The following is a 25,653-nucleotide window of genomic DNA, read 5'->3' on the forward strand; positions in this document are numbered from 1 at the left end:
GGAAATAGCAAAATGTAAATTGCTCCTTTGGAGGGCCAGTGCAGACACAACGGGCAGTATAGCTTCCTTCCGTGCTGTAAACATTGTGATTCAGTGACAAAATTCAGTTTGAGGATCCCTAGATCAGCAGCATTTAAATTGCCGGAATGTGCTCAGGTGTCTCCCAGGTAACTGGCTCGAACTTGTGTTTGGTTTTCGGAGATCAAATGTTGGATCAAATGTCTTCTGCATTGAAAAAATTCTTGGAGAAGCTGTCATTTCCTTCAGCCTTCATGGAACAAATGAATATTCTGCAGTGATAGAAAAAATAGAGAACTCAATAGTTGCCAAATTTAGAAATGGTCCAGATACTGGATACAGGTGTCAGTACAATGGAAGGATTAAAGAAAGGCTGAATGAATATGGAGGACCTTTAGCAGATTTGGCGATTATAGCAGAAGACTGTACTTAAACAGCAATATTAGACCAATAATCCCAGGGATGTCCAAGGAACAGTTAACAGGTGCCTCAGGCTGAAAGTATAATTATGCAGTGAATTATCCAAAGTAGAAAGACCAGGTCCTCAAAATGACACATAAAGAGAATTCTGATGAAGGGGTTGAAGATGATGATGCATCTGAACAAATTATACTGGTCACAAGAAATGTTAGTCCTGTTGTGAATGTCAGTTTCAGACTCCTTTTAACTGTGCCATACTAGATAGTGCTTCACTTCAACAGTATGTAGAACAGATTGGTTAAAATATTACCTTGATTCTCGAATGAGTGAACATTGAAGCAAAATTAAGGAATATAAAAATACTACTTGCTTCAGGTTTGATGTCAACACGTTGAGGTCACCAAAGAGAGTTGTATTTCCATATAAAATGGCTTACCCCAGTTATTTTTCAAGTTCTGATGCAGTCTCTAGTGAGGTATCTATGCTGTTGAGTAAACCTATGAAAAAATACAAAGGAAACTTGACATGGAGCATGGTAAGGCAGTTATTTTTAGAAAATCAGTGGATCTGTAGTTTACCTAGTCAGGATATCCCCTTACAAAACCTGATGTTTCTCATCAGAGTGTTAGACAATGGATCAGCTGGTAAGAATCAGAGGAAAAAAAGCACATTATTCTAAATCTACTAAAACAAATCACTATCCTGCTGGTCAAAGGTTAAAAATCCTATTGAAAGATGCAGGTGTGGCCAATGGGCTGAGGAAAGAGTGGAGAATAAGTAGTACTGATAGAGGGTCCAGAAGTGATGCTGGTATCTAAAAACGATCACTTTACCGGGACAAAGACCCTCCAATAGTGCCAAAAGGAGATCTCGCAGTATGGTGCTGGCAAACAAAAAAGTGTAAGTAAAGGCTGTAGCATGAATTGATTACACAATAAAATAAAGGCTACAGAAGTGTTGTAATGGAACTAGAAACCTTTATGACCGTGAAATCTTGGTGGCTGTCAGTAACCTGGAGGATAAGCTAATAGGAGACAAAACAAAGGGAAATAAGTAGTCAGTTTGGAATTTATTCTGAGGTACCTGCTTAGAGGCACCCTGAAAGATCTTTGTGGATGATATTTCGAATGCCAAAGTGAGGCTAGTTACGAAGAGATTTGAAGAGCAACTGGATAATACAGATGTTAGTGGTCACTCCCACAGCTGGAAAAGTGACCTTTAAAATCCTTTCAGCTCTTCTGGCCACATGTTGATAGGTGTAGTTCAGCAATGTGGAAAGCTGCATTTCTGCACGGGATGCTTTCCCAAGAGGAGTTTTTCTGAAACTGCCCAAAGAGGTTGCAGATACAGGAGGGAAACTATAAAAATGGTCCAGGGCCTGGTATTTTTCAGCGAGACCTGTTCTGCTGAAAATAGGTTGCATTGAACTAAATTTAGAACCAGCAATGTTTTTTTGTATTGGAAAACCTTATGAGGTGGCTCCGTGGACTTGAAAAATATGTTAAGGTAAGAGTAGAATTTAAACTTTGAAGTCAGGCCTTTGGGGTTTTTTTTAATATATTGGTTTATCTATTAAGCAGAATAGATGTTACGTAACTTAAAATCAACATTCGAATTTCAGGAGAGTTATTCCAAATCCTGATTAATTGTACCAGGCCCTCACAGAGAGGTTATCCATCTAGAAAAAGATAATGAGAAGTTGTGAAGCATAGAGTGGTCAGTTGAACTGATTGTGGACTCAAACTAGACCAGATGCTGGTTTTGATGTGCTGGAGTTAACATTAAGAGAGTGAAATCTGGATAAATGCATGGTTAAATTTTTAATGATGCTTCAAAGCTAATCTTCCTTAGTTGTACTAAAATAGCAATAGGTTTCATAATAGTTCTATAGGTGAAAATGGGATATGTTGTCCTTTAGCCTGGGAAGCAAAGAAAATAAAAATGGTTGTTAAAATTGCTTTGGCTGCAGAAACACTGGCTCTTGAGGCAGTGGTGTTAGGATTATATTAGTCAAAAATTTTAAGTGATATAGTCTGTAGAATGGGCATACTGAAGATGGTATACCCATTAAATGTTATGTAGATGAAAACGCCAAATTAGATGGTTGACAGGAGACATTGCCTAATTCATCTTTTAGGAGAGGTGGGGTGGGGATCAGTGCCTGTCTTGGTTAAACTTGTCCTCTTCCAAACTTTCATCTTCAATCATTCAAAGGCATTTGTGTGTTTTCCCCTGACCCCTATGTGTCGCCTCTGCCCCATGCATTGTTGTCGGGAGTGAAGCCCATCCTGTTCTTCTCTGATAATTACGCATCTAGCTTGTAAACATTATAAAACGGATGGAAAGAGTCCCACTGACCGATTCCATAGAAACAAAATGCTGCAAATAGTGGAAGTCGCGTAAAAACAGAAATACTCGAAGTACTCCGCTGTGTCAGTAATTGTGGAGAGAAAACAGTGTTAACATTTCAGGTTGATGACCTTCCATCACCAATTCCTATCTGAGTTCCAGAAGCAGTCAAATGAAGCTCCAGAAGATGGCAACCAATACACAAAACCTTCCAATCCCATGTAACACCGACTTTGCTCTTAATAGCTATAAATGTCCCCTTTCTCCCAGGAACTCATCCAGCTTCTGTGGCACTGCAGGGGATCCATACTCTGATAATCTGTTCCAGAGGATGACAACTCACTTGGATAGAAATACCTTTTAGCATTTAACCTAGAGCTTTGTGTTGGCATTCAGTAGCATGACGATCCCTATCTAACTGAGGAAAAGTCTCAAAAGGAAGAGTTTCCATTTATATAGTACTTTTTACATCCTTAGGATATTACAGTGTTTCATGGCCAATGAATTACTTTTGAAATGAAGCTACTGTTTTGTGGGCAAATATGGAAACTGATTTACATGCAGCAAGTCCCGCAGACGACATTATCTAAATTAGCAGATGACCTGTTTTTGGTCGTGGGACACATGTTAGCCAGAACACACAATTCACAATTGAACAGTGAACCCATGTAACTGGGCTTCATTTGATCCCATCATCACTTTACACACCTCAATCAAGCCCACTCTAAACCTGCATTTCTCTGCCAAAATCACCCAACTTCTTGATCCTATCCTGATCACCAAAACCTGTTAGACTCTGTGTCGTTTTGTTGACATCCCTTGCACACCCTCTAGGGCCTGAGGACCAAAACTGAACACAAGATTCCCAAATGTGAGAGCACCCAAAGCCTTGGACAGCCTAAGTGCAGTATTTCTGACTCTGTTATATTGGTCTGACAGCACATGCCTGCTTGCTGTTGAATAGGCTTGTCATGTTGCTTGAGTGCCTTCATAATGATTTATCGACTGTTGAGACCATTGCTGTTCAAGTCCGTTATTAATTTGAATGATAGTAATGTTCACACACTTTTAGATAACACAAAAATGTGAAGTGTGGTTGGGAACAAAACAAAATCAGCCAGTTGTTGGGTTTTTTACCTTCTGTGAAGGTTCAATTGTTCTGCAGTAAATTCGGAACATGAAGTTTACCAAACCCCATTGTGCAACACTGCAGATTCCCACATTGAATATGATCTGTTAAATCTAAGCTCAGTTCCCCTGTCTCATCAAAATCAGCCTGCCACCTCTTCATTTGGGTTAAGTTTCAATCAGTAGACTGAAAAAACTATTATCAGCAGGAAAACTTTGCTAATCTGTAAGTGAAGTTTTCAGTTGAGGGCACCCTGGAAACGTTTATTGTGGTGAATGTTACATAACAAATACTGCTTTTGTAATATAGTGAAACAGTCAAAATATCTTTTATTACATGGGATTACAGAATTGTTACTAGGGTTATGGGCAGAATGTATTTTGCATTTTCACCCAAATATGCAAATTTATGTCCTAAGCACTGCTGCTCCATGCATTATCCAGCGTCCACCCTGTTATACGAAAACTCAGGTAGCTTTATTAGTGTGTTGGACAAATTATGCCTGCACCATTCAGATCCGGACCCCGTTATATCACAGTCCATGTCAGCCATATCTCAAGACCAGGTTATAGCAGGGGTCCCAACATATTGGGTGGGGAACGTGCCTGGCTGGGTTTAAAAGTCACAGGTATGTGCATTTCTTTTGTTTCCTGGATCAATCAATATTTGCTTCCAGGCTAAGATAACGTGCATGCCTTGGGCCCATTCATAGCTGTATCTTTTGGTGATGCCTAATGCTCAGGCTTGCAAATATATAAACTGTCCAGCAGGAGTTACTACACAGCCAGCAGTAGCATTAATAGATTTACCTCTTTCCCAGCACAGGGCTGATAAGATTAATTGAATTGCCTTGATTGCTGCCTCAGCAAAGCTCAGTTGCTATACTGGAAGCTTTCCCGGCTTTGTGTGGTTTAATGCCCCACTGGACAAATCCTATTTGAATGAAAGTTTGGGGTCCAAGGCAGACCTGTCTTATACTGAAACAAAAACAGAAAATGTGGGAAAAATTCAGCAGGCCTAGCAGCATCTGTGGAGAAAGAAACAAGAGTTCAAGTTTCAAGTTCATATGAACCTTCTTCAAAGCTAAAGAGAAGTGGAAATGTGATTAGATTTATACTGTTTAAGGGTGGGTGGAGCACATGAAGCTGGATAGAAGGCCAGCAATAGATGGGGACAAAGGAGAGATTGACAAAGATGTCATGAACTAAAGGACAAAGGGAGTGGTAAGGACTAAAAAAGGTGCTGATAATGGCGTAAAGGTAAAAAAGCAGAATGTGATAATGGCAGAACAAGGGTAAAAAGCAAAATGTGGACCAAGTAACAGATAGCCCTTTTGGTGATGGGATGGGGGGAGGGGGCAGTGGTGGGGGGAAAAAAGATAGAAAATAGGATAGAAGGGGGGGATAAAATAATGAATAAACAAATAAAAATAAGTGGATGAAAAAATGAATGTAGAAAAAAGGAGATTAAAAACGGGGTGAGGATAGAGGAGAGAGTTCATGTTGAACTCAATGTTAAGTCCAGAAGGCTGTAAAGTGCCTAGTCGGAAGTTGAGGTGCTGTTCCTCCAGTTTGCATTGGGCTTCACTGGAACATTGCAGCAGGCCAAGGACGGACATGTGGGCATCAGAGCAGGGTGGAGTGTTGAAATGGCAAGCTACAGGGAGATCTGGGTCATGCTTGCGAACAGACCAAAGGTGTTCCGCAAAGCAGTCACCCAGTCTGCGTTTGATCTCCCCAGTGTAGAGGAGAGCACATTGGGAGCAGCGAATGCAGTAGACCAAATTGAAGAGGGCGCAAATGAAGCACTGCTTCACCTGAAAGGAGTGTTTGAGCCCTTGGACAGTGAGGAGGGAGGAGGTAAAGGGGCAGGTAATGCACCTTCTGTGATTGCATGGGAAGGTGCCGTGGATGAGGTGTTGCGGGTGGTAGAGGAGTGGTCTAGGGTGTCCCAGAGGGAACGGTCCCTAAGGAATGCTGACGGGAGAGGAGGGGAAGATGTGTTTGGTGGTGGCATCATGCTAGAGTTGGCGGAAGTGGCAGAGGATGATCCTTTGAATGCGGAGGCTGGTGGGGTGAAAAGTGAGCATAAGGGGGACTCTATCGTGGTTCTGGGAGGGAGAGGAAGGTGTGAGGGCAGAGGTACAGGAGATGGGTCGGACACGGTTGAGGGCCCTGTCAACCCACAGTGGGGAGAATCCTCGGCTAAGGGAGAAGGAAGCTATATCTGAAGCGCTATTTTGCAAGGTGGCATCGTCGGAACAGACGCAAAGGAGGCAAAGGAACTGCGAGAATGGGATGCAGTCCTTACAGGAAGCAGGGTGTAAGGAGTTGTAGTCGAGGTAGCTGTGTGAGTCGGTGGGCTTGTAATGAATATTGGTGGACAGCCTATCACACGAAATGGCGAAAGAGAGGTCAAGGAAGGGAAGTGTCGGAGATGGTCTACATGAAGGTGGTAGAGGAGTGGAAATTGGAAATAAAATGAATTTTCCCAGGTCCAAACGAGAGCATGAAGCAGCACAGAAACAGTCATGGATGTACCGATAAAAGAGTTGTGGGAGGGGGCCTGAGTAGGACTGGAACAAGGAATGTTCCACATACCCCATAAAGAGACAGGCATAGCGGGGCCGATGAAGTTACCCGTGGCTGCACCTTTTATCTGGAGGAAGTGAGATGAGTTTAAGGAACAATTGTTCAGTGAGAGAACAAGTTCAGCCAAGGAGGAGGAGAGTGGTGGTGGATGGTAATTGTTCGAGCCTCTGTTCAAGGAAGAAGCAGAGAGCTCTCAGACCATCCTGGTGGGGGATGGAGGTGTAGGAGGATTGGACGCCCATGAAGAGGTGGTGGTTAGGGCCAGAAAACTGGAAATTGTTCATATGACGTAGGGCATCAGAACAATCGTGGATGTAGGTGGGAAGAGACTGGACAAGGGGAGAGAGAACAGAATCAAGATAGGAAGAAATGAGTTCCGTGGGGCAGGCACAGGCTGACATGATCGGTCTGCCGGGACAGTCCTGTTTGTGAATTTGGGGGTGGGGGGGGAAACGGTCTGTCCAGAGTTGGGAGACTGAGGGTGGAAGCTGTGGAGGACAGACCTCCAGAGGAGATGAGGTCAATGGGTGTCCTGGAAACAATGGCTTGATATTCAGTGGTGGGGTCATGGTCCAGGGAGAGGTAGGAGGAAGTGTCTGAGATTTGACGCTCAGCCTCTGCAAGGTAGAGGTCAGTACGCCAGACAACAACAGCACGATTCTTGTCAGCAGGTTTGATAACAAAGTCAGAGTTGGACCTGAGAGAACAGAGTGCAGCAAGTTCAGAAGGAGACAGGTTAGAGTGGGTGAGAGGGGCAGAGAAATTGAGACGGCCGATGTCACACCGACAGTTCTCAATGAAAAGATCGACAACTGGTAAGAAGCCAGAGGGAGGGATCCAGGTGGGAGGAAAATACTGGAGATGGGTGAAAGGATCCGTGGAACTAGGGGAGGACTTCTGCCCGAAGAAGTGAGTACAGAGACAAAGGTGGCAGAAGAGTCCAGCATCGTGCCGAACCCGAAATTCATTGAGGTGAGGGCATAAGGGTGTGAAACAGTCCTTTGCTGAATACAGAATGTTCTGCATCAGAGGGGGGAATGTCAGAGGATATGGTGAAAATACGGCAAGGGCTAGAATTAGAAGACGGGATGGAGTCAGAGGGACGGGAAGGGTGGAGGGTCCTGGGTGTTGGAGGCTTGAGTTCCTTTGCACCTGAAAGGAAGAGGAAAAAGTTTCTTGTTAAGGCATCGGGTGAGACAAAGATTAAATGAAACTGGGTACGAGGGCAGCTTTGGGATAGGATGAATTGGTGCTGCTGGTGAGAGAGGTTGAATGTGTTCATATGGCGGCGCATGGCACTGAATGTAGATCTTGGGATGCAGCGAGAACAGCCTGAGGAACATTGTATGTCCCAGAGATACCTATAATCCTGGGTGGATTTGAAACATGAGGGATGGAACTTCAGTTGTAAACCATGTGGTTATGCTGAATCCACTGTGTTATACTGAGTTCCAAGCAATAGTAGACTGCATTATAGCCAACCAATTCCCAGGCACGAAATCTCTAAGTTTGGCTTTAAGTAGACCCTATATCAGAAGTAGTCATGCATTTGAACTGACATTAATGGGAAGTGAAATCATGCATATAGACAATCTCACACATGTGGGCACAAACATGCACATGTAGCGTTTGATGGAGTGTTTTGAGCATAATGAGAGTTCTGGCAATTTCAGTTTAAATACTTGCCTGTAGTGCATTAAGTTTGCCAAACGCCCCAGATTGCCAGGTTTAATTTATATAATGTTTTATGACCCTATGCTTTTAAATACAACAAACTCCCTCTTTGTTTCCACACAGAGGAAAATGCAGTGTGACCCTGCTGAATGAAACTGAAGCAGTCTTTTCATATCTGGAGAAAGAGGTGAGACTTTTTTTTCCTTTTGTTATCTGCCACTAGAGGAGGTACAATAAGCTGCACAGGGAACAGTGACCTGTGTTCTCAGATGTTCCTTGAGTATTGTATGCGTGTCAATGAGGAGCATGTGTGTGTGCACATGTTAGTAGGAGTGTGCGTGTGCCAGTGAGGAGTGCAAGTATGCATGGGGGAGGGGGGGAAGTGGCGTGCATGAATCCATCTGTCAATCAGTAATGCACGTGTGACAGAATGCCTGTGGCAGATATCATGTAATAATCAGACTTGGAAGATGTGACATTTTATCATGGATGTTATTAACAAAGTGTGATGGTAGAATGTGTTACAGGAAAGAAGTGTGGCACCTACAGGAAGTGCATGATGTATAAGAGACTTTTGATAAGATATTACTGCACAATGACTTCAGAATGCAGATAGCACTGGCTTCAACCCAACCCTGAAATACTGTCACCATATGCTATTCCCATAGGGGCTGAGAGTTGACTTCCCTATTCAGGGCGTGCTCACTCTTGGAGAAGTTTAGTGTTTCTGTCTGTCTGTGCGCCTGTGCGCCTGTCTCACTGCGCCATCCTCTCGCGCTGTCGTGTGTGACTTGAGTATGTCATGGTGAGCACTACTCAGTGGACTTTGCCTTGTTGCTGGGGTTCAGTTTCTCATATTAAATTCCAGGAATTCTTTTTAATATCTAGTAGAAGATGGGTGAAGAGATGGAGAAATCAATATTGTAAAGATTTTCAAAAATGTTTGAACATTTATTCAATCTCTTAGTGGTTATACATGGTATGTGTACATAATTTCAAGACTGTTTCTTGTTGTATTTCCTCTTTTAAGTTATATCAGCTTCTTTTGAAAGGTGAAGGAAACAGAGACACATTGCACCAGATGTTATCTCTGCACAGACCCAACTTGGAGTAAAAATTTAAAAAAATTGGGGAAATGATTAAGGGTAGTGAGACTATAGTAGTTTAATGGAGACTTGTCCTTTTAAACAGAGCTTGATGTGTAGAAGGAGGGTTTGGTTGAGTACGAGTTTCTTCAGATTCTGTGAAGAGTTGATTCTAATTCCTTCGCAGTGGCAAAGGAAGGTGTTGAGCTCGCACTCTGAAGTAACTCTCCTTTTCCTTTTTTCTTTCAGGATTCCTTTTTTTATTGTCTAGTTTACGATCCACAGCAAAAGACTCTTCTAGCAGATAAAGGAGAGATCCGTGTAGGTCCCAGGTACCAGGCGGACATTCCAGATTTACTAAAAGAAGGTGGGTGATATACACAGCCATGCTTTGGGCTTATTCTGAGTGGAACATTCGGAAGTTTAAAAATATCACCATTTTTTTCCAATGTTTTACTTACTTTGCCTGGAACATGTACAGGGCTTTGGAGTGGGGGAAGGTCAAGGAACTGTGAATATTCCAGCACAGAAGTGGCCGGTTCAGCTGTTGCCTTTATCTTTGCCTGGTCAAATCTCTCACTTTCACCCCCTTCCCGTCCTTTCATTTGTGAGGATGAGGAAAGGAAAAGAGGAAGCAGAAATTTCTAGCCGTTTCTCTAAGGTCCTGTTGCATTTGTGGGTTTAGAGCCAAGTGATGCTTGAAGCTGGTTCAGCAATCTTTTAATTCCTATTTGCCTTTGAACTTTTCAACCGAATAGCAAAGTTAGGAACACAGGAGCAGGTATAGGTCATCCAAACCCCCATTCCTCTATCCATTTGATCATAGCAGATCTGTGTCTCAACTCCATTTCCGTCTTGGTTCCGTTATCTCTTGATGCTCTTACCTAACAGATTTTGGTCAATTTGTCAGTTTTACTGTCACCCTACCCCCACCGGCGATCCATTGCTTTCAAATTTTCTCTCCTTGTTCCCCGATGGCAAAGCCATAACCTACCTGGGCCGAAAACTCTCAAAACATTCCCTCCTAAAGCCCCCTATCTCCTTCCCTTCCTCCTTCTGCAAAATCTCCTCAAACTCTATCTCTGTGACCAAGTGTTTGGTCACCCCTTCCATTCTTTTCTTCCTTGTCTTGGAGTACTTCTGCCTTTAGCCGATCCCTGGAAAGAGTTTTTGTTGAAAGCCTCTACTGCAGTACCCTGGGAGTACTGCAAGGTCAGAGGTGCCGAATTTCAGATGAGACATGTAAACTGAGACATTTAATCAGTCCTCCCAGACAGATGTGAAAGGTCCCATGGCACTAATTTGAAGAAGAGTAGGGGAGTTATCCCTGGAGTCATGGCCAATATTGATTTCTCGGCCAATGTCACAAACAATAAACCCACATTATTTGGGTCATTATCGCATTCCTGTTAGTGGGAGCTTACTGTGTACAAGTCGGCTGCCACGTTTTCAACATTACAACGATGATTACATTGTAAGAGTATTTGATTGACTGGAAAGTGCTTTGGACCATCCTGAGCTTGTGAAAGGTGCTATGGAAATGCAAGACTTGCATTCCTTTTCTATATAAAATGCTGATTGTTTTTGGTAAGACCAAGGAAAATAAACAAATAGGGGATAAGCTACAACCAGCACAGCAGAGAAGTTTGAGGGTATTGATGGAGAGTTTACTGAAGCTAACAGTGCAGTACGCAGCAACTGTAGGGAAACCTAACTGGAAGTTGGGATGTATGGACAGAGAGGCAAAACTCAATTCCCAGGAAGTAACCAAGGCACTAAAAGAGCTACACCTGGGTTTACTGTGTATTCCGGCATTGGAGATAGCAAAGAAAAGAATAACCAAGCTGAACTTCCTTGCTCTGAAAAGTAGGTTTAGGGGAATTAGGCAAGTATTCATGACTCTCAAGGAAGCAGATAAACTGAATAACTAGGAACATGTTTGAAGATTGTCACAAACTGTCCCCAGTCATGCAGTTGCCCAATTTGCCCTCTGGGCTGGCCTAGTCCTAAGAATGTAGGAAGTAGGAGCAGGAGTAAGTATTCGATCCTTTGAGCCTGCTCTGCCATTCAGTAAGATCATCGGTGATCTTCCACCTCTACTCATCCTTCCCATATCCCTCGATTTCCAAATTACCCAAAAGTCTTATCAACCTCTGTCTTGAATACATTCAACGATCGAGCATCCGCAACTCCCTCGGGTCGAGAATTCAATTCATCCAATGTATGAAGAAATTTCTGCTTACCTCAATCCTGAATGGCCAACCCCTTATTCTGGGGCTGTTGACCCCTGGCTTTGGACTCCCAGCAAAGGGAAATATCCTCCCAGCATGTGCCCTGTCAAGCCCTTTTGGAATTTTATATGTTTCAATGAGATCACCTCAAATTCTTGTAAACCTGAGGGGATACAGGCCTCATCTCTCCTCACAGGATAACCCCCTCATCCCAGGAATTAATCTAATGAACCTTGGTTGTACTTCCTCTAAGGCAAGTATAGCCTTCATTATGTAAGGAAATCAAAACTGTACACAGTACTCCAGGTGTGGTTTTACAAAGCCCTATTATAATTATAATAAACAAGCATAGTATTTGCTTCTCTAATTGCTGGTTGGACTGCATATTAGCTTTCAGTGGTTCGTGTACTGGACACCCAGGCCCCTCTGAACACTGTTTCTCAGTCTCACCTCATTTAAAAATATTCTGGTTTTCTCTTTCTCTATCAAAGTGGATAACCACGTTTTTTCACATTATATCCTATTTGGCACACTCTTGCCCACTCACTTAACCGGTCTGTTTCACTTTGCAACCTCTTTGCCTCTTCCTCCTCAGCTTACTTTTCCACCTAACTTGGCATCATTACTCACGATCCCTTCATCACTATAATTGTAAATAGCTGAGGCCCAAGTCCTTGCAGTAACCTGCTGCTTATAACCTTTTCATCCCCAAAATGGGCTCTTTATTCCTACTGTTTTCTGTCCACTAGCTAATCCTCAATCCATGCTGATATATTGCCCTAACCTGGTGTAGGAACCTCTTGTGTGACATCTTATCGAATGCTTTTTGAAAATCCAAATACTTTACATCTCCTGGTCCCTCCTTATCCACCCTGCTAGTTACAACCTCAAAAACCTGTCATCGATTTGTCAAACCCTATTTTTCCACGTTTACTTTCTTTTGTTCTTTCACAAGGTGGGGGCATCTCTGGCAAGGGCAGCATCTGTTGAACCTTGAACTAAGTGGTTTGCTAGGCCATTTCAGAGAGCAGTTAAGAATCATTCACATGCAGGCCAGGTTTCCTTCTCTAAAGGACATTTGTTAGCCTGATGAGTTTTTACAACAATTGATAGTTTCATTGTCATCATTACTGAGACTAGTTTTCCAATCCAGATTTCATTAATTAATTGAATTTAAATTCCACCAGCTGCCATGGTGGGATTTGAACCTGCGTGCTCAGGACATTAGCCTGGGTCTCTGGATTACTAACCCAGTGACATTATCACTATGCCAACGTCCGTTTGCCCAACTATATTATGATTTTTTTTAAGTGCTCTGTTACCATGTCCCTAACAATAGATTCTAGTTTTTACCCTACTACTGATGTCAGGATAACTGGCCTATAGCCCCATTTTCTCTCTGTCTTCTGTCTTCAATAGCAAGGATTACTTTTGTTAGCTTCCAGTTTGTGGGGACCATTCTAAAACCTCAAGTTCTGGGCGATCAAAACCAGCACATCCACTCTCCATAGCCATTCTCTTAATTCTATGGTGTGGGCTATTCGAGATTTGTTGACTTTTCGCCCCATTAATTTTCCACTGTTATTTCTTTACTAACATTTAATGTCATTAAGTTCCTCATTTCCTTTAGACCCTTAGTTTCCCACTACTTCCGGAATGTTTTTTGTGCGTTCTATCATGAAGACAGCTAAGTATTTGTTTAATATCTCTGCCCTTTCCTTATTCCTCATTATAATTTCTCCAGTGTTTACCTCTAAAGGACCCACTTTACTTTCACTAATCTCTTATATACCAATAGAAGCTTTGTACAATCTGTTTTTATGCTAGTTTCCTATCATCCTTTTTTCTCTCTCAATTTTATCAATCTCTTGGTCACTATATTCTGTTGCAGCCCTGTACTTTCCAGAGTCTTCGGAGTCTGATCATCTCCTGTTCTTTGCTCTTTTCACTGGCTGTTTTTCTCCTGTTCTGTTTCCTCAGATGAAGAAGATGAAAGAGACCAGTTAAAACTTGAAGTAAAAATCTGGGATCCGGACAACCCCCTGACTGACAGACAGATAGACCAGTTCTTGGTCCTTGCACGGTAAGCCCAATGCCTGCTGGCATCCACCAATTACCCTTATTTCTGAGCTGTTGTAAGCTTGAGAACAAGGGCCAGTAAATCCGGGCAGCCTCGCCGCCCTTCTGTAACTTTGGCAAGAGGCTGGTAATTGAGCCACCACCACAGTGTCCTGGTGTGGTCCCCTGCGACAGAAACATGAGTACAAACTGGAGTTGGTGCCCTCCTTGATCTGGCTGGAGGGAGTGGGGAGGCACTGTCAACTCAAGTTACCAAGTTTTAAAATGTTTGCAGTCCATCGGGAGCCTTTTCTATTGATTTTTGCTCAGAAGCCAGCGAGAGACCTCCAGCCTGGTTTGGTCAGCACATCCTCCTAGCTGCAGTCAGAAGGATTAGTGGTGGGGGTTTTTTGCAGGGGTTGGGGGAGGAGCCTGTCAACTTTGAAACTTTGGGCAGTGGTCCTGCAGTGTGCACAGTTCATGGTTAGTCCACTGTTCCTGTTGGGCAGCCGGTGCAAGCCCCAATCTTCTCTATTTGAAGCGCCTCTGTTAAAAACCTTTCATTTGCTCACAAAACCTTAGGTGCAATCATCTCTTTCTCAACCCTGTGTTGTGGTAAAATGTAACATTTTCCTGCAGCCATCTGTGTGAAGAACACAGCTTACATGATTGTTTAGGGTTCAGAGTTGAGCATTGCTCACAGTCAGTCAGATGATGAGTCATGTACCAGAAAGTTCCGCTGCCCGGATGGAACTGGCTCCCTTTAATTGATGAATCACATTGGCTCTTTAGTACTGCTCGTTTGTGACGGTTTATTCCTGTATCGCACAGATCTGTAGGTACATTTGCTCGGGCCTTAGACTGCAGTAGCTCCATACGACAGCCAAGTCTACATATGAGTGCCGCTGCTGCCTCTAGAGATATCACACTGGTAAGGATGGAGTTTTCTTTTATGGCTCTCAAATACGTTGCACTTGCATTCATAATGTTAAATTATAAAGTGATCTTGGTTGATTGTTCATACAGGCATGGTAGACAATATTCAATCACAAATTAAACCCTGCATGTACTAATACGCTCTCAGTATTGTTGGAGTGACCATCACACAGTCCTTGCACTACACCCTCCATTGTATTGCATGGTACTACTACTGTACTAAATGGGATAGATTCAGAACAGATGTAGCAGCTCTGAGGCATCCATGAGGCACTATGGGCCATCAGTAGCAGCAGAATTGTATTTGCCCACAATCTGTAACGTTATGGTCTGGCATACCCCCCACTCTCCCCAGGCTTGGTGGTAATGGTATCGACCCTGGTTCAATGAAGAATGCAAGAGAGCATGCCAGGAGCAGCACTACGCACAACTAGAAATGTATTCTGTTAGGGCCAGTCCACTCCTGATCTCATTCCAGCCTTTGTCCAAACATGGACAAAAGAACCAAACTTGAAGCGAGGTGAGAGTGACTGCCCTTGACCTCAAGGCAGCATTTGACCAAGGGTGGCATCAAGGAAGCTGAGCAATAGGAATCGGGGAAATCTCTCCACTGGTTGGAGTCATGCCAAAAGTTAAAACACAAAATAAGATGGTGGTTGTGTAGTTGGAGGTCAATTATCTCAGCCCTGGGACCTCACTGCAGGAGTTCTTCAGGGTAGTGCCCTAGGCCCAACCATCTTCAGCTGCTTCATCAATGACCTTCCATCATAAGGTCAGAAGTGGGGATGTTCGCTGATGATTGCACAATGTTCAGCACTATTCGTGACTCCTCAGACACTGAAGCAGTCCCGGTCCATGCGCAGCAAGACCTGGACGACATTCAGGCTTGGGCTGGCAAGCGGTGAGTAACATTTGCACCACACAAGTACCAGGCAATGACCATCTCTAACAAGAGAGAATCTAACCATCTCCCCTTGAGATTCAGGGGCATTACTATCGCTGAATGCCCCACAGCATCCTGAGGGTTATCATTGACCAGAAACTGAACTAGACCCGCCATATAAATATTGTGGCTACAAGAGCAGATCAGAGTCTGGGAATTCTGTAGTGAGTAACTCACCTCCTGACTCCCCAAAGCCTTTTCATCATCTACAAGGCACAAATGAAGAGTGTGATGGAATACTCTCCACTTGCCTGGATAAATGCAGCTTCAGCAGCACTCAAGAAGCTCAACACCATCCAAGACAAAGCAGCCTGCTTGATTGGCATCCCCTCCAACAATTTAAACATGCGCTCCCTGCACCTCCAATGCACAGTAGCAGCAGTGTGTACCATCTACAAGATTCATGCAGCAACTCACCAAGGCTCCTTAGGCAGCACCTTCCAAACCCATGACCTCTATGACCTAACAGGGCAAGGGCAGCAGACACGTAGGAGCACTACCACTTGTAAGTTCCCCTCCAAGCCACAAGCAACCTGACTTGGAACTATATTGCCGTCCCTTCACTGTCACTGGGTCAAAATGTTGGAACTCCTTCAGTAATAGCATTGTGGGTGTACCTACATCAGATGGACTGCAACAGTTCAAGAAGGCAGCTCACCACCACCACCACCACCTTAAGGGCAATCAGGAATGGGCAGTGATTGCTGGCTTTTCCTGCAATGTGCACATCCAGTGAAAATTGTTTTTTAAATATTTGACCCATCAAGCCTGCAAAGGTTCTTTTGAAGAACAGTCCGGTTCGTCCCACTCCCTCACTTTTTTCCTGTATCTTTGCAAGTTTTCCTCATTCAGTGATTTATCCAATTGCCTTCTGAAGGCTGCTGTTGAATCTGTATCCATCACTCTCCAAGGCGGTGCCTTTCAAATCCAGAGCACTCTTGCTAAGAAGTGATATTCAGCATATTCCCGAACTTTAGCTTGAACGGGTTTTATGACCTGAAAACTTGGACCAATTTAACTTACATATCTGTGTAAATGCTGCTATAATGTCAGCACTGTTATAATGGCCAGCTTCTCTGGTCCATGTATATCAGTAAGTCCATTCTCACCACACTCTGGTTTTAATTCAACTGCTGTAGTACCTCCATGATTCTTGATGTAGAACGCCATGCCTGATGGCATTTTGCAGGGCTGGTGTTTAGGGTGATGTACCTAACTGTATGTTGCTCTAACTAAAGCAAAATACTGCAGATGCTGGAAACCTGAAATAAAAACAGAAAATGCTGGAAACACTTAGCATATCTGACAGCATCTGTGGAGTGAAATAGAGTTGTTGGTTCACATTAATGACTCTTCATCAGAACTCAATGATGAAGGGTCATTAATTTGAAACATTTGCTCTGTTTCTCCCCACAGATGCGAAGTGACCCGAGTGTTTCCAGCATTTCTGTTTTTGTGTATTGCTCGCCTTATGTTTGAGGCGAGTTGGGTGGGTGGGGTGGCCTGTACCTGATTGCATTTTGTTTGTCCTGCATGTGGGGCAGTGTGACTCAGGGTGTACTGTTTGTCCTGTCCAGGGGACGATTTAACCAAGTGCACACTGCTTGTCCCAACTGGGGAACGGTGTTATCATGTGGACTGGTTGTCCTGGTTGGATGGATGCTCTGGTATTGACTCCTGCTGTGTCCTTTATTGCAGTTTCACTCAATGGACACGTTACATAAAAATAATTATGACGTGTCGAAGGCGATTTCAGCGCTGGTGCCGCAGGGAGGGCCCGTGCTCTGTCGGGACGAGATGGAGGAGTGGTCGGCCTCTGAAGCCAACCTGTTTGAGGAGGCTCTTGAAAAATATGGGAAGGATTTTAGTGACATTCGACAAGACTTTGTGAGTACAGTCCAAAGTTGTAAATGGTGTTTATTCGGGGAGTCTTGTAACTGTCTTATTGCAAGGAGTTGATTGGGTCCCTCAGAATCTTTGTTAATGAACCATCTGCTGCTCTAAGTATTGATATTCTAACCCTGAATTCCTGCACTGGATTAAACACTGTCCTATCAAGGATTGGAAGGTTAATGTAAGGGGAGATTTTACTTTATATCAAACCCTATGGAATGCTTATGGGACAGTGTAAAGGGAGCTTTACTCGCTCTACCCCTCGCTCAGCCTACCTTGAAGGTGTTTGTTGTGTCAGTGTAGAGTTAAGCGCAGTGCTTTCGTGACTGTGCATTACAATACTCAGGAAAGTCAAGCCCTGCCCCTACAATCTTTCAAGTATCCTTGGAAGCTGGAGTCTCGACTGAAGAGGTGCCATTGTAATAGCTCCTTTTTCAAAAGTGAAAAGAGAGATGCTGGGTTACCAAAGGTCAAAACACAGCATCTTGCATTTATATAAAGCCTTTTAAGGTGGTAAAACCTCTCAATCTGCTTCACAAGAGCATTATCAAACAACATTTAACAGTCAGCCTTGATAGTTGATAAGCTGCTAGAACCCTTGAGATAAAATTAATATTCGCAGAGAAACATGGGCTCCTTGAGGGCAGTCTGTCACCAGTTGTGAAAAGGAATCTGGAGGGATGTGAATCATGGTGTTATCTGGGGTGGGTGAAGGGGGGGGTGCAGCACTAAGGCCATGTATATAAGATCTGGACCAGGAGACAAGTAATGAAATTTGCAGATGACACAAAGTATCGCATTGGAAGTTTATGGATATGCACCATTGCTCAGGATAAATGCCACCTATAATGTTGAAAGGTGCAGAATAGATATAATGTGTACAGAAGTCTAATTCCTGCAGTGACACGCACTGCCCCAGTTTGACACAGTTCCACCGTATTTACAATGCACATTGGTGTCCTCTAGTGGTAGAAAATCAGCACTGTAACATGTATGGTGAGAAGTGGCTGAATCAAGAAAACTATTTCAGCCACATAATGCTGTCTGTGTTCCTAAATAATCTCGCTTTATGCTGCCGGGTGAGTTTTGAGACTGTGGTAATGTAAAGACACTTGCATACGTGTAGGATCTCTGCTGGTAGCACATTGACCTCTTGAATCAGAATTTATGGGTTTGCTACCCCAGAACTTGAGCACACAATCTAGGCCCATGCTTGCCTGCAGTGCTGAGGTAGTGCCATACTGCCTTTTGAATGAGATGTTAAACTGAGGCTTCATCTTTGTGCTCGGGTGGGTGTGAAAGACAGCACTGATTTTGACAGGAGGCAGGGAGTTCTCGTAGTGTCTTGCTCAATGTTTGCTTAACCAACACCACCAAGAACAGATTAACTGATTATTCATCTTGGTTCTGGGATCTTACTGAAGCACCAATTGGTTACCATATTTACCTCTATAAAAATACTTGATTGGCTGTGAAGCAGTTTGGGACATCCTGTCTTTATAAAAGCTGCTCAAAAGTCAAGAAGCTCCCACATGCAGCCTGATTTTTCTGTGCTTGCAGTCATTCAGGAGAGTTCGGTTATGAGTTCACTCTTGTGGCCAAAGATTATCTTTGCTGTTGGGGGAAAATCTATAGAGCCTAACTGTGTGAACTTCCTCTGCCCTGCAAACAGGTGCACCTCTCGCACCATGTGCACAGAATGATGGCCCTAACAGGAAAGGCCATTGTTGCTGCGGCAGCAAGAGGCAGAGATACTTAGTGAGATGGTTCCCTGGGCCTCCGGAGCCACTTATACAGCCTCCGCTATATTTAGTGCTTTCACTGTACCATGTAGTGCAGGGATCTTGTTGAGCTGTGCTTGGCGGGCAGGTGATCTTGGATGCACAGGATTGTATTGTTATTCTAGACTCTAAATACCTTTTCATTGCCTGTTACAGCTACCATGGAAATCGCTAACCAGTATAATCGAATACTATTACATGTGGAAAACAACTGACAGATACGTACAACAGGTAGAGGGTTCTGCTTCTCCAGTACTGAGCATTGACTATGAAGTAGCTCTTGCATAGATTGGGATGAGCTGGTAGTCTGGTGGTTTCAGTGTTGGTGCTGGGCTTACTTGGGTGAATTGGTACCAAAACACGCCTGCCCCGACACCCCCTCAAACTGATGCACGGTAATATTGGATGATTTGATTCTAGTGCTGGTGATGCACGGAATGATACAGCAGAGAAGAATAGAAAAGTGGAATATTTAAATGGAGATTGACTGCAGACTGCTGCGTTACAGAGGAACCTTGGTGTCCTTGTACATGAACCTCTCAAAAGTTAGCATGCAGGTCTAGCAACTAACTAGGAAGTCAGATGGAATGCTGCCCTTTATTGTGAGGGATTGGAGTATAAAAGTAAGGAAGTCTTGCTACAGCTACATAGGGGAATGGTGAGGTTTCACCTAGGTGGAGGGGTATACTTACATTGGAAGCAGTTCAGGGAACTGGGATGAGGGGTTTGTCTTATGAGGAAAGATTGAGCAGGTTGGCCAATACTCAATGGTGTTAGGAGAATGAGAGATGACCTTATTGAAACATAAGATCCTGAGGGGACTTGACAGGGTAGATGCTGGGAGAATGTTTCCTCTCGTGGGGGAACCTAGAACTAGGGGGCTCAATTTAAAAGCAAGTGATCTCCCATTTAAGACCGAGATGAGGAGAAGTTTCCTCTGAGGGTTGTTAGCCTTTGGAATTCTCCTCCCTAGACAGAGTTGAGGCTGGGCCATTAAACATATTAAAGCTTGAGTTAGACATATTTTTGTCCAAAGCGAATCGGGAATTGTGGTGAACAGGCTGGAAAGTGCAGTCGAGGCCACGATCAGATCATTCATAATCTTACCAAATGGCGGAGTAGGCTCAGGGGACTGAATGACCTGCTCCTATTTCTATGTGACCTTATAAGAAGGAGACCATATGGCCTCTTTGAAGGAACTATCCAATTAGTCCTTTACTGGGGAGTGTTCTGGAGAGGGGATATGTAGGCCTACAAAGCAAAAGGATAGGGCAGCATTGCAGGGCAGCTATTTAGGTAATGATTCCCAGGGTGTGTCAGGAAGAGACAGAACGCACGAACATTAAAAAAAAAATCAGCAAATAGGGTCAAAGGGGGAAAAAATGGTAAAAAGGCAAAATTAATGGCTCTTTACTTAAATGCACATGGTATTCGGCACAAGATAAATAAATTAATTAATTAACAGCACAAATAGAGGTTAGCGGGTATGACGTTATAGCCATTACGGAGACATGATTGCAAGATGATCAAAGCTGGGAACTAAATATTCAGGGGTATGTGATTCTTTGAAATGATAGGCAGGAAGGAAAGGGTGGTGGGGTAGCTTTGTTAGTATGAGGTGGAATAAGTACAATTGCAAGAAATGATCTTGGATTGGGAGATGTAGAATCCAGTGGGTGGAGGTAAGAAATAACAAGGGGAAGAAGACACCCATGGGATCAATCTATTGGCCCCCTAACAGTAGCTACACTGTAAGACAGAGAATAAATCAGGAGATAATGAGGGCATGTAAAAATAAAAAGGCAGTACATTAATCATGGGTGACTTTAATCTTCATGTAGATTTGGAAAATCAAATTGACAGAGGTAGTCACAAGCAGGCATTCATAGAGTGTATTTGGGACAGTTTCCAAGAACAATATATTATGGATTCAACCAGGGATCAGGCTATTTTGGATCTGGTAATGTGTAATGAGACAGAATGAGGACAGAGTTGGCTGGAGTGGATTGGGAAAGGTGTGTAGCAGAAAAGACAGTTGAGCTTCTTTAAATGTATAAAAAGGAAGAGAGAGGCCAAAGTGAACATAGGCCTTTAGTGAATGAGGCTGGGCAAAGACTAATGGGAAACCAGGAAATGGCAGAGGAGTTGAATAAATACGTGGCATCAGTGCTCACAATAGAGGTAATGAATAAAAATACTAAATAATCAAGGGGCAAAAGTGGGGAAGGAAATAAATAGAGGGAGGTGATGGCATAGTGGTATTGTCGCTGGACCTAGTAATCCAGAGACCCATGGTAATGCTCTGGGGACCTGGATTCAACTCCTATCATGACAGATGGTGGAATTTGAATTCAATACAAATCTGGATTTAAAAGTCTAATGATGACCATGAAACCATTGTCGGTTGCTGTAAAAACCCATCTAGTTCACTAATGTCCTTACCTGGTCTGGCATCCGTGTGACTCCAGACCCAGTGGTTGACTTTTAAATGCCCTCTAAACAAGGGCAATCAGGGATAGGCAATAAATGCTGCCTAGGCAGTGACACCCACATCCCCTGAATGAAATTTTAACAATCACTAGAGAAAAAGTACTAGGGAAATTAATGGGACTAAAAGCTGATAAGTCCCCTGGACCTGATGGGTTGCACCCTAGGATACTAAAGGAAGTAGCTACAGAGGTGGTCTTCCAAGAATCTTTAGATTCTGGAAAAGTCCCACAGGACTTTTTTCTGGAAAACTGCCAATTCATAGAGTGTATTTGGGACAATGTATTCAAAAAGAGAGAGAGAGACAAAAAACAGGTAACTATAGACCGGTTTGCTTAACATCTGTCATTGGGAAAATGTTAGGAGTCTGTTATAAAGGATGTAATAGCAGAGTCAGCGTGGCTTCATGAAGGGGAAATCATACCTGACAAATTTATTATAATTCTTTGAGGAGGTATCAGGCAGGATAGATAAAGGGGAACCAGTAGATGTAATATATTTGGATTTCCAAAAGACGTTCAATAAGGTACCATTCATAAGGTTACTTAATAAGATAAGAGCCCATGGTGTTGGGGGTAGTATATTAGCATGGCTAGAGGATTGGCTAACTAATAGAAGACAGAGTTGGGATAAGGGGGGCATTTTCAGGATGGCAAGCTGTAACTAGTGGAGTGCCACAGGTATCAGTGCTGAGGCCACAATAACTTACAATATATATTAATGGCTTGGATGAGGGAAGCGCATGTACCATCGCCAAGTTTGCAGATGACACAAAAATAGATGGGAAAGCAAGTGGTGAGGATGACGCAGTCTACAGAGGGATATAGACAAGTCTAATGAGTGGGCAAAAAACTCGGTGGATGGAATATAATGTGGGAAAATGTGAGATATGCACTTTGGCAGGAAGAATAGAGGACCTGAATATTATTTTAATGGAGAAAGACTGCAGAAAGCTGCAGCACAGAGGGATTTGGGGGCCCTTGTGCATGAATCCCAAAAAGCTAGCATACAAGTTCAGGTAGTAGGGAGGGCAAATGAAATGTTGGCCTTTATTTCAAAGGGAATGGAGCATAAAAATAGGGAAGTCGTGCTAAAACTCTACAAGGCATGAGTTAGACCACACCTAGAATACTGTGAATAGTTTTGGTCCCTTTATCTAAGGAAAGATCAGTGACCAGGGAGTGGGTTTTGGATTCTGCAGTGACCGAGGAGTGGGTTTTGGATTCTGCAGTGGCCAGGGAGTGGGCTTTGGGTCAGCAGTGATCAGCGAGTGGGCTTTGGGTCAGCAGTGACCAGGGAGTGGGCTTTGGGTCAGCAGTGACCAGGGAGTGGGCTTTGGATTCTGCACTGACCAGGGAGTGGGCTTTGGCTTCTGCAGTCACCAGGGAGTGGGCTTTGGATTCTGCAGTGACCAGGGAGTGGGTTTTGGATTCTGCAGTGACCAGGGAGTGGGTTTTGGATTCTGCAGTGACCAGGGAGTGGGTTTTGGATTGTGCAGCAACCAGGGAGTGGGTTTTGGATTGTGCAGCGACCAGGGAGTGGGTTTTGGATTCTACAGTGACCAGGGAGTGGGTTTTGGATTCTGCAGTGACCAGGGAGTGGGTTTTGGATTCTGCAGCAACCAGGGAGTGGGTTTTGGATTGTGCAGCGACCAGGGAGTGGGTTTTGGGTCGGCAGCGACCAGGGAGTGGGTTTTGGATTCTGCAGCGACCAGGGAGTGGGTTTTGGATTCTGCAGCGACCAGGGAGTGGGTTTTGGATTCTGCAGCGACCAGGGAGTGGGTTTTGGATTCTGCAGCGACCAGGGAGTGGGTTTTGGATTGTGCAGCGACCAGGGAGTGGGTTTTGGATTCTGCAGCGACCAGCGAGTAGGGTTTGGATTCTGCAGCGACCAGGGAGTGGGTTTTGGATTCTGCAGCGACCAGGGAGTGGGTTTTGGATTCTGCAGCGACCAGGGAGTGGGTTTTGGATTCTGCAGCGACCAGGGAGTGGGTTTTGGATTCTGCAGCGACCAGGGAGTGGGTTTTGGATTCTGCAGCGACCAGGGAGTGGGTTTTGCGTCGGCAGTGATCTGGGGGTGACTCTGTTTGGGGCTCTGTGAATTGTGACCCCAAGATTTGAACATTGGTGTACCCGTATTTAAGTCGGGGTGGGGAGTCTGTGGGTGTAGTGGTGCTTCGATGCAGATGTCCTGTTGATACAGTGTCCAGGAACAAAATCGGCTCCAAGAGCTGTTGACCAAGGCATCCTCCTGTAGATGCAATGGTGACCAGCGGCACGTTGAAAAATGATCAGTCCTTGGGCTGTGTTTCTGAGGGCAGGATTTTTCAGTCAGGCTGTGGGAAGCTGGCCGACGCGTAAAATGATGCGGGTTGATGCCGGGCTGCACACCTGCCGAGATGTGAATGGCCTATTAATGCCGTTAAGGAAGTGATGTTAACATTGCCCGTCCAACCTTAAGGTTGGTAGGCTGGTGAAAAGGCCAAGAGGCCTTCAGGTTTTTTAGGAAACCTCCTCCACGAGCGGGATGATGTTTCCTAAAGTTTTTATTAATTAAATAAAAACAACTTCCTAAATATAAAAACATGTGACTGTGTCACATGAGATGGGACATGAGAGGAGATGTTTAATTAAATTTTTTAACCATTTATTAAATAATTTCAAAAGCGGTTCAATCTCCCTGAGACAGCTCTGTGCCTCAGGGAGATTGACGCGCTCTTTTGCGTGCATGCACGAAAGAGTGCTGGCCCCGACTCTCCCTCCTGCCCCCACCCGCACAAGGAGCGCTCAGCACTATGGCTCACGTCTTAATTGGCCCGCCCATGGAAAATGGCGGCATGGACCCAATCGTGGGCAGAAATCGGCTCCGCAACTGCCCCCGCCCACTCCTGCCGAGCCCATCCGCAGCCTGAAAAATTCAGGCCTGAGTTTTTAAGATGTCGGTATCAGCAAAGAAGGGACGAGTCTGGAGAGGAGGATAACCAATGCATTTCTTTTTCCAGAAACGTTTGAAAGCAGCTGAAGCAGAGAGTCGACTAAAGCAGGTGTACATCCCCAACTAGTAAGTACTCCCATGGGTTTGTCTCCTATATATATTTAAAAAAAAGAATCAGATGTCACGTGAGGAAAGCTGGGTGGAAGCATAATGAAATGTAATAGTTGTCACTGATCCCAGTGTGAATCCTTAAGAGTTGACACGCACACGCACCAGACAGATTTTAGATACCTCTGTCAGGCCTAACACAACTTTAGCTAATAACGTTTTGAAAACATGTTTGTAAATGGAAGGGATGATGGATAGCCTGTAGTTGTGTCTTGTATTATTGACGTGTTTGCTGTGTCAACAGTTGGGGCAGGTCCCAGGGTGTTTTTGAAGCTGTATCTGACCCTTTTTAAATAACGTTTATACGTTTTCTCCCCTCTCCTGAAGATGCCACATCTTCTTTGGAGTGTAGTTCCACAGGTTCCTTAGCCGTGTGTGAATGTAGACAATGAATGTCAGAAGGGTGTTCAGTCGTGGGGAGCATCAGTCCCTTTGTTCACCCTAATTGTCTGTGCTTTCCCTCTGGTACCCTTCCCCTCAGACTGGTATCTTTTGATCAGTATGTCGAGTTACTGGTTTTCCTGCATCTGAAGCTGAGGAGAATGACAGCAACAGTGTTGAATCTGGCTACCAGCTTTGCAACAGTGAGACACAGCTTGTGCAAGGTGCAGTCTCATGCTGATCAGACACCATATCCATAGCTTTCAACCTCCATCTCTGTTATTTTCTTCAGCAACAAGCCAAACCCTAACCAGATCAATGTGAATAACACAGTCAGCAAACCAGGGATGGTGAATGGAGCTGGGTTCCCAGGACAGAACGGAGGAGCTGGCAGGGCTTGTGAGAGCTGCTACAGTAAGTAGAACCTTGCTGCCGTTCTCCATGTACTCATCGCTGATTGTGTAAGTGCCATTCTATGTTGTGTGTCTGAGATCCACAATCGGACAACGCACTTTTGCATGTAGGATTTTGACTAGCAAGCAGGGCTGGTTAACTGTATAACTCATACAAACTGT

General features: G+C 44.1%; 1 protein-coding gene across 5 annotated transcripts in view; it reads left to right on the forward strand.

Annotated features, from left to right (window-relative positions):
• Positions 1–25,653, forward strand: part of LOC121272605 (metastasis-associated protein MTA1-like) — a 123,515-nt gene that overhangs the window by 78,322 nt on the left and 19,540 nt on the right. For all 5 annotated transcript variants that reach the window (XM_041179268.1, XM_041179269.1, XM_041179270.1 and 2 more), the window contains 8 exons: positions 8,305–8,368; positions 9,516–9,633; positions 13,478–13,580; positions 14,387–14,486; positions 17,133–17,321; positions 19,265–19,339; positions 24,597–24,655; positions 25,371–25,492. In XM_041179268.1, the coding sequence (XP_041035202.1) occupies positions 8,305–8,368; positions 9,516–9,633; positions 13,478–13,580; positions 14,387–14,486; positions 17,133–17,321; positions 19,265–19,339; positions 24,597–24,655; positions 25,371–25,492 (830 nt within the window). The remainder of the gene's footprint in view (positions 1–8,304; positions 8,369–9,515; positions 9,634–13,477; positions 13,581–14,386; positions 14,487–17,132; positions 17,322–19,264; positions 19,340–24,596; positions 24,656–25,370; positions 25,493–25,653) is intronic.

Source organism: Carcharodon carcharias, chromosome 34 (genome assembly GCF_017639515.1).
Source record: "Carcharodon carcharias isolate sCarCar2 chromosome 34, sCarCar2.pri, whole genome shotgun sequence".
Classification (NCBI taxonomy): Eukaryota; Metazoa; Chordata; class Chondrichthyes; order Lamniformes; family Lamnidae; genus Carcharodon; species Carcharodon carcharias.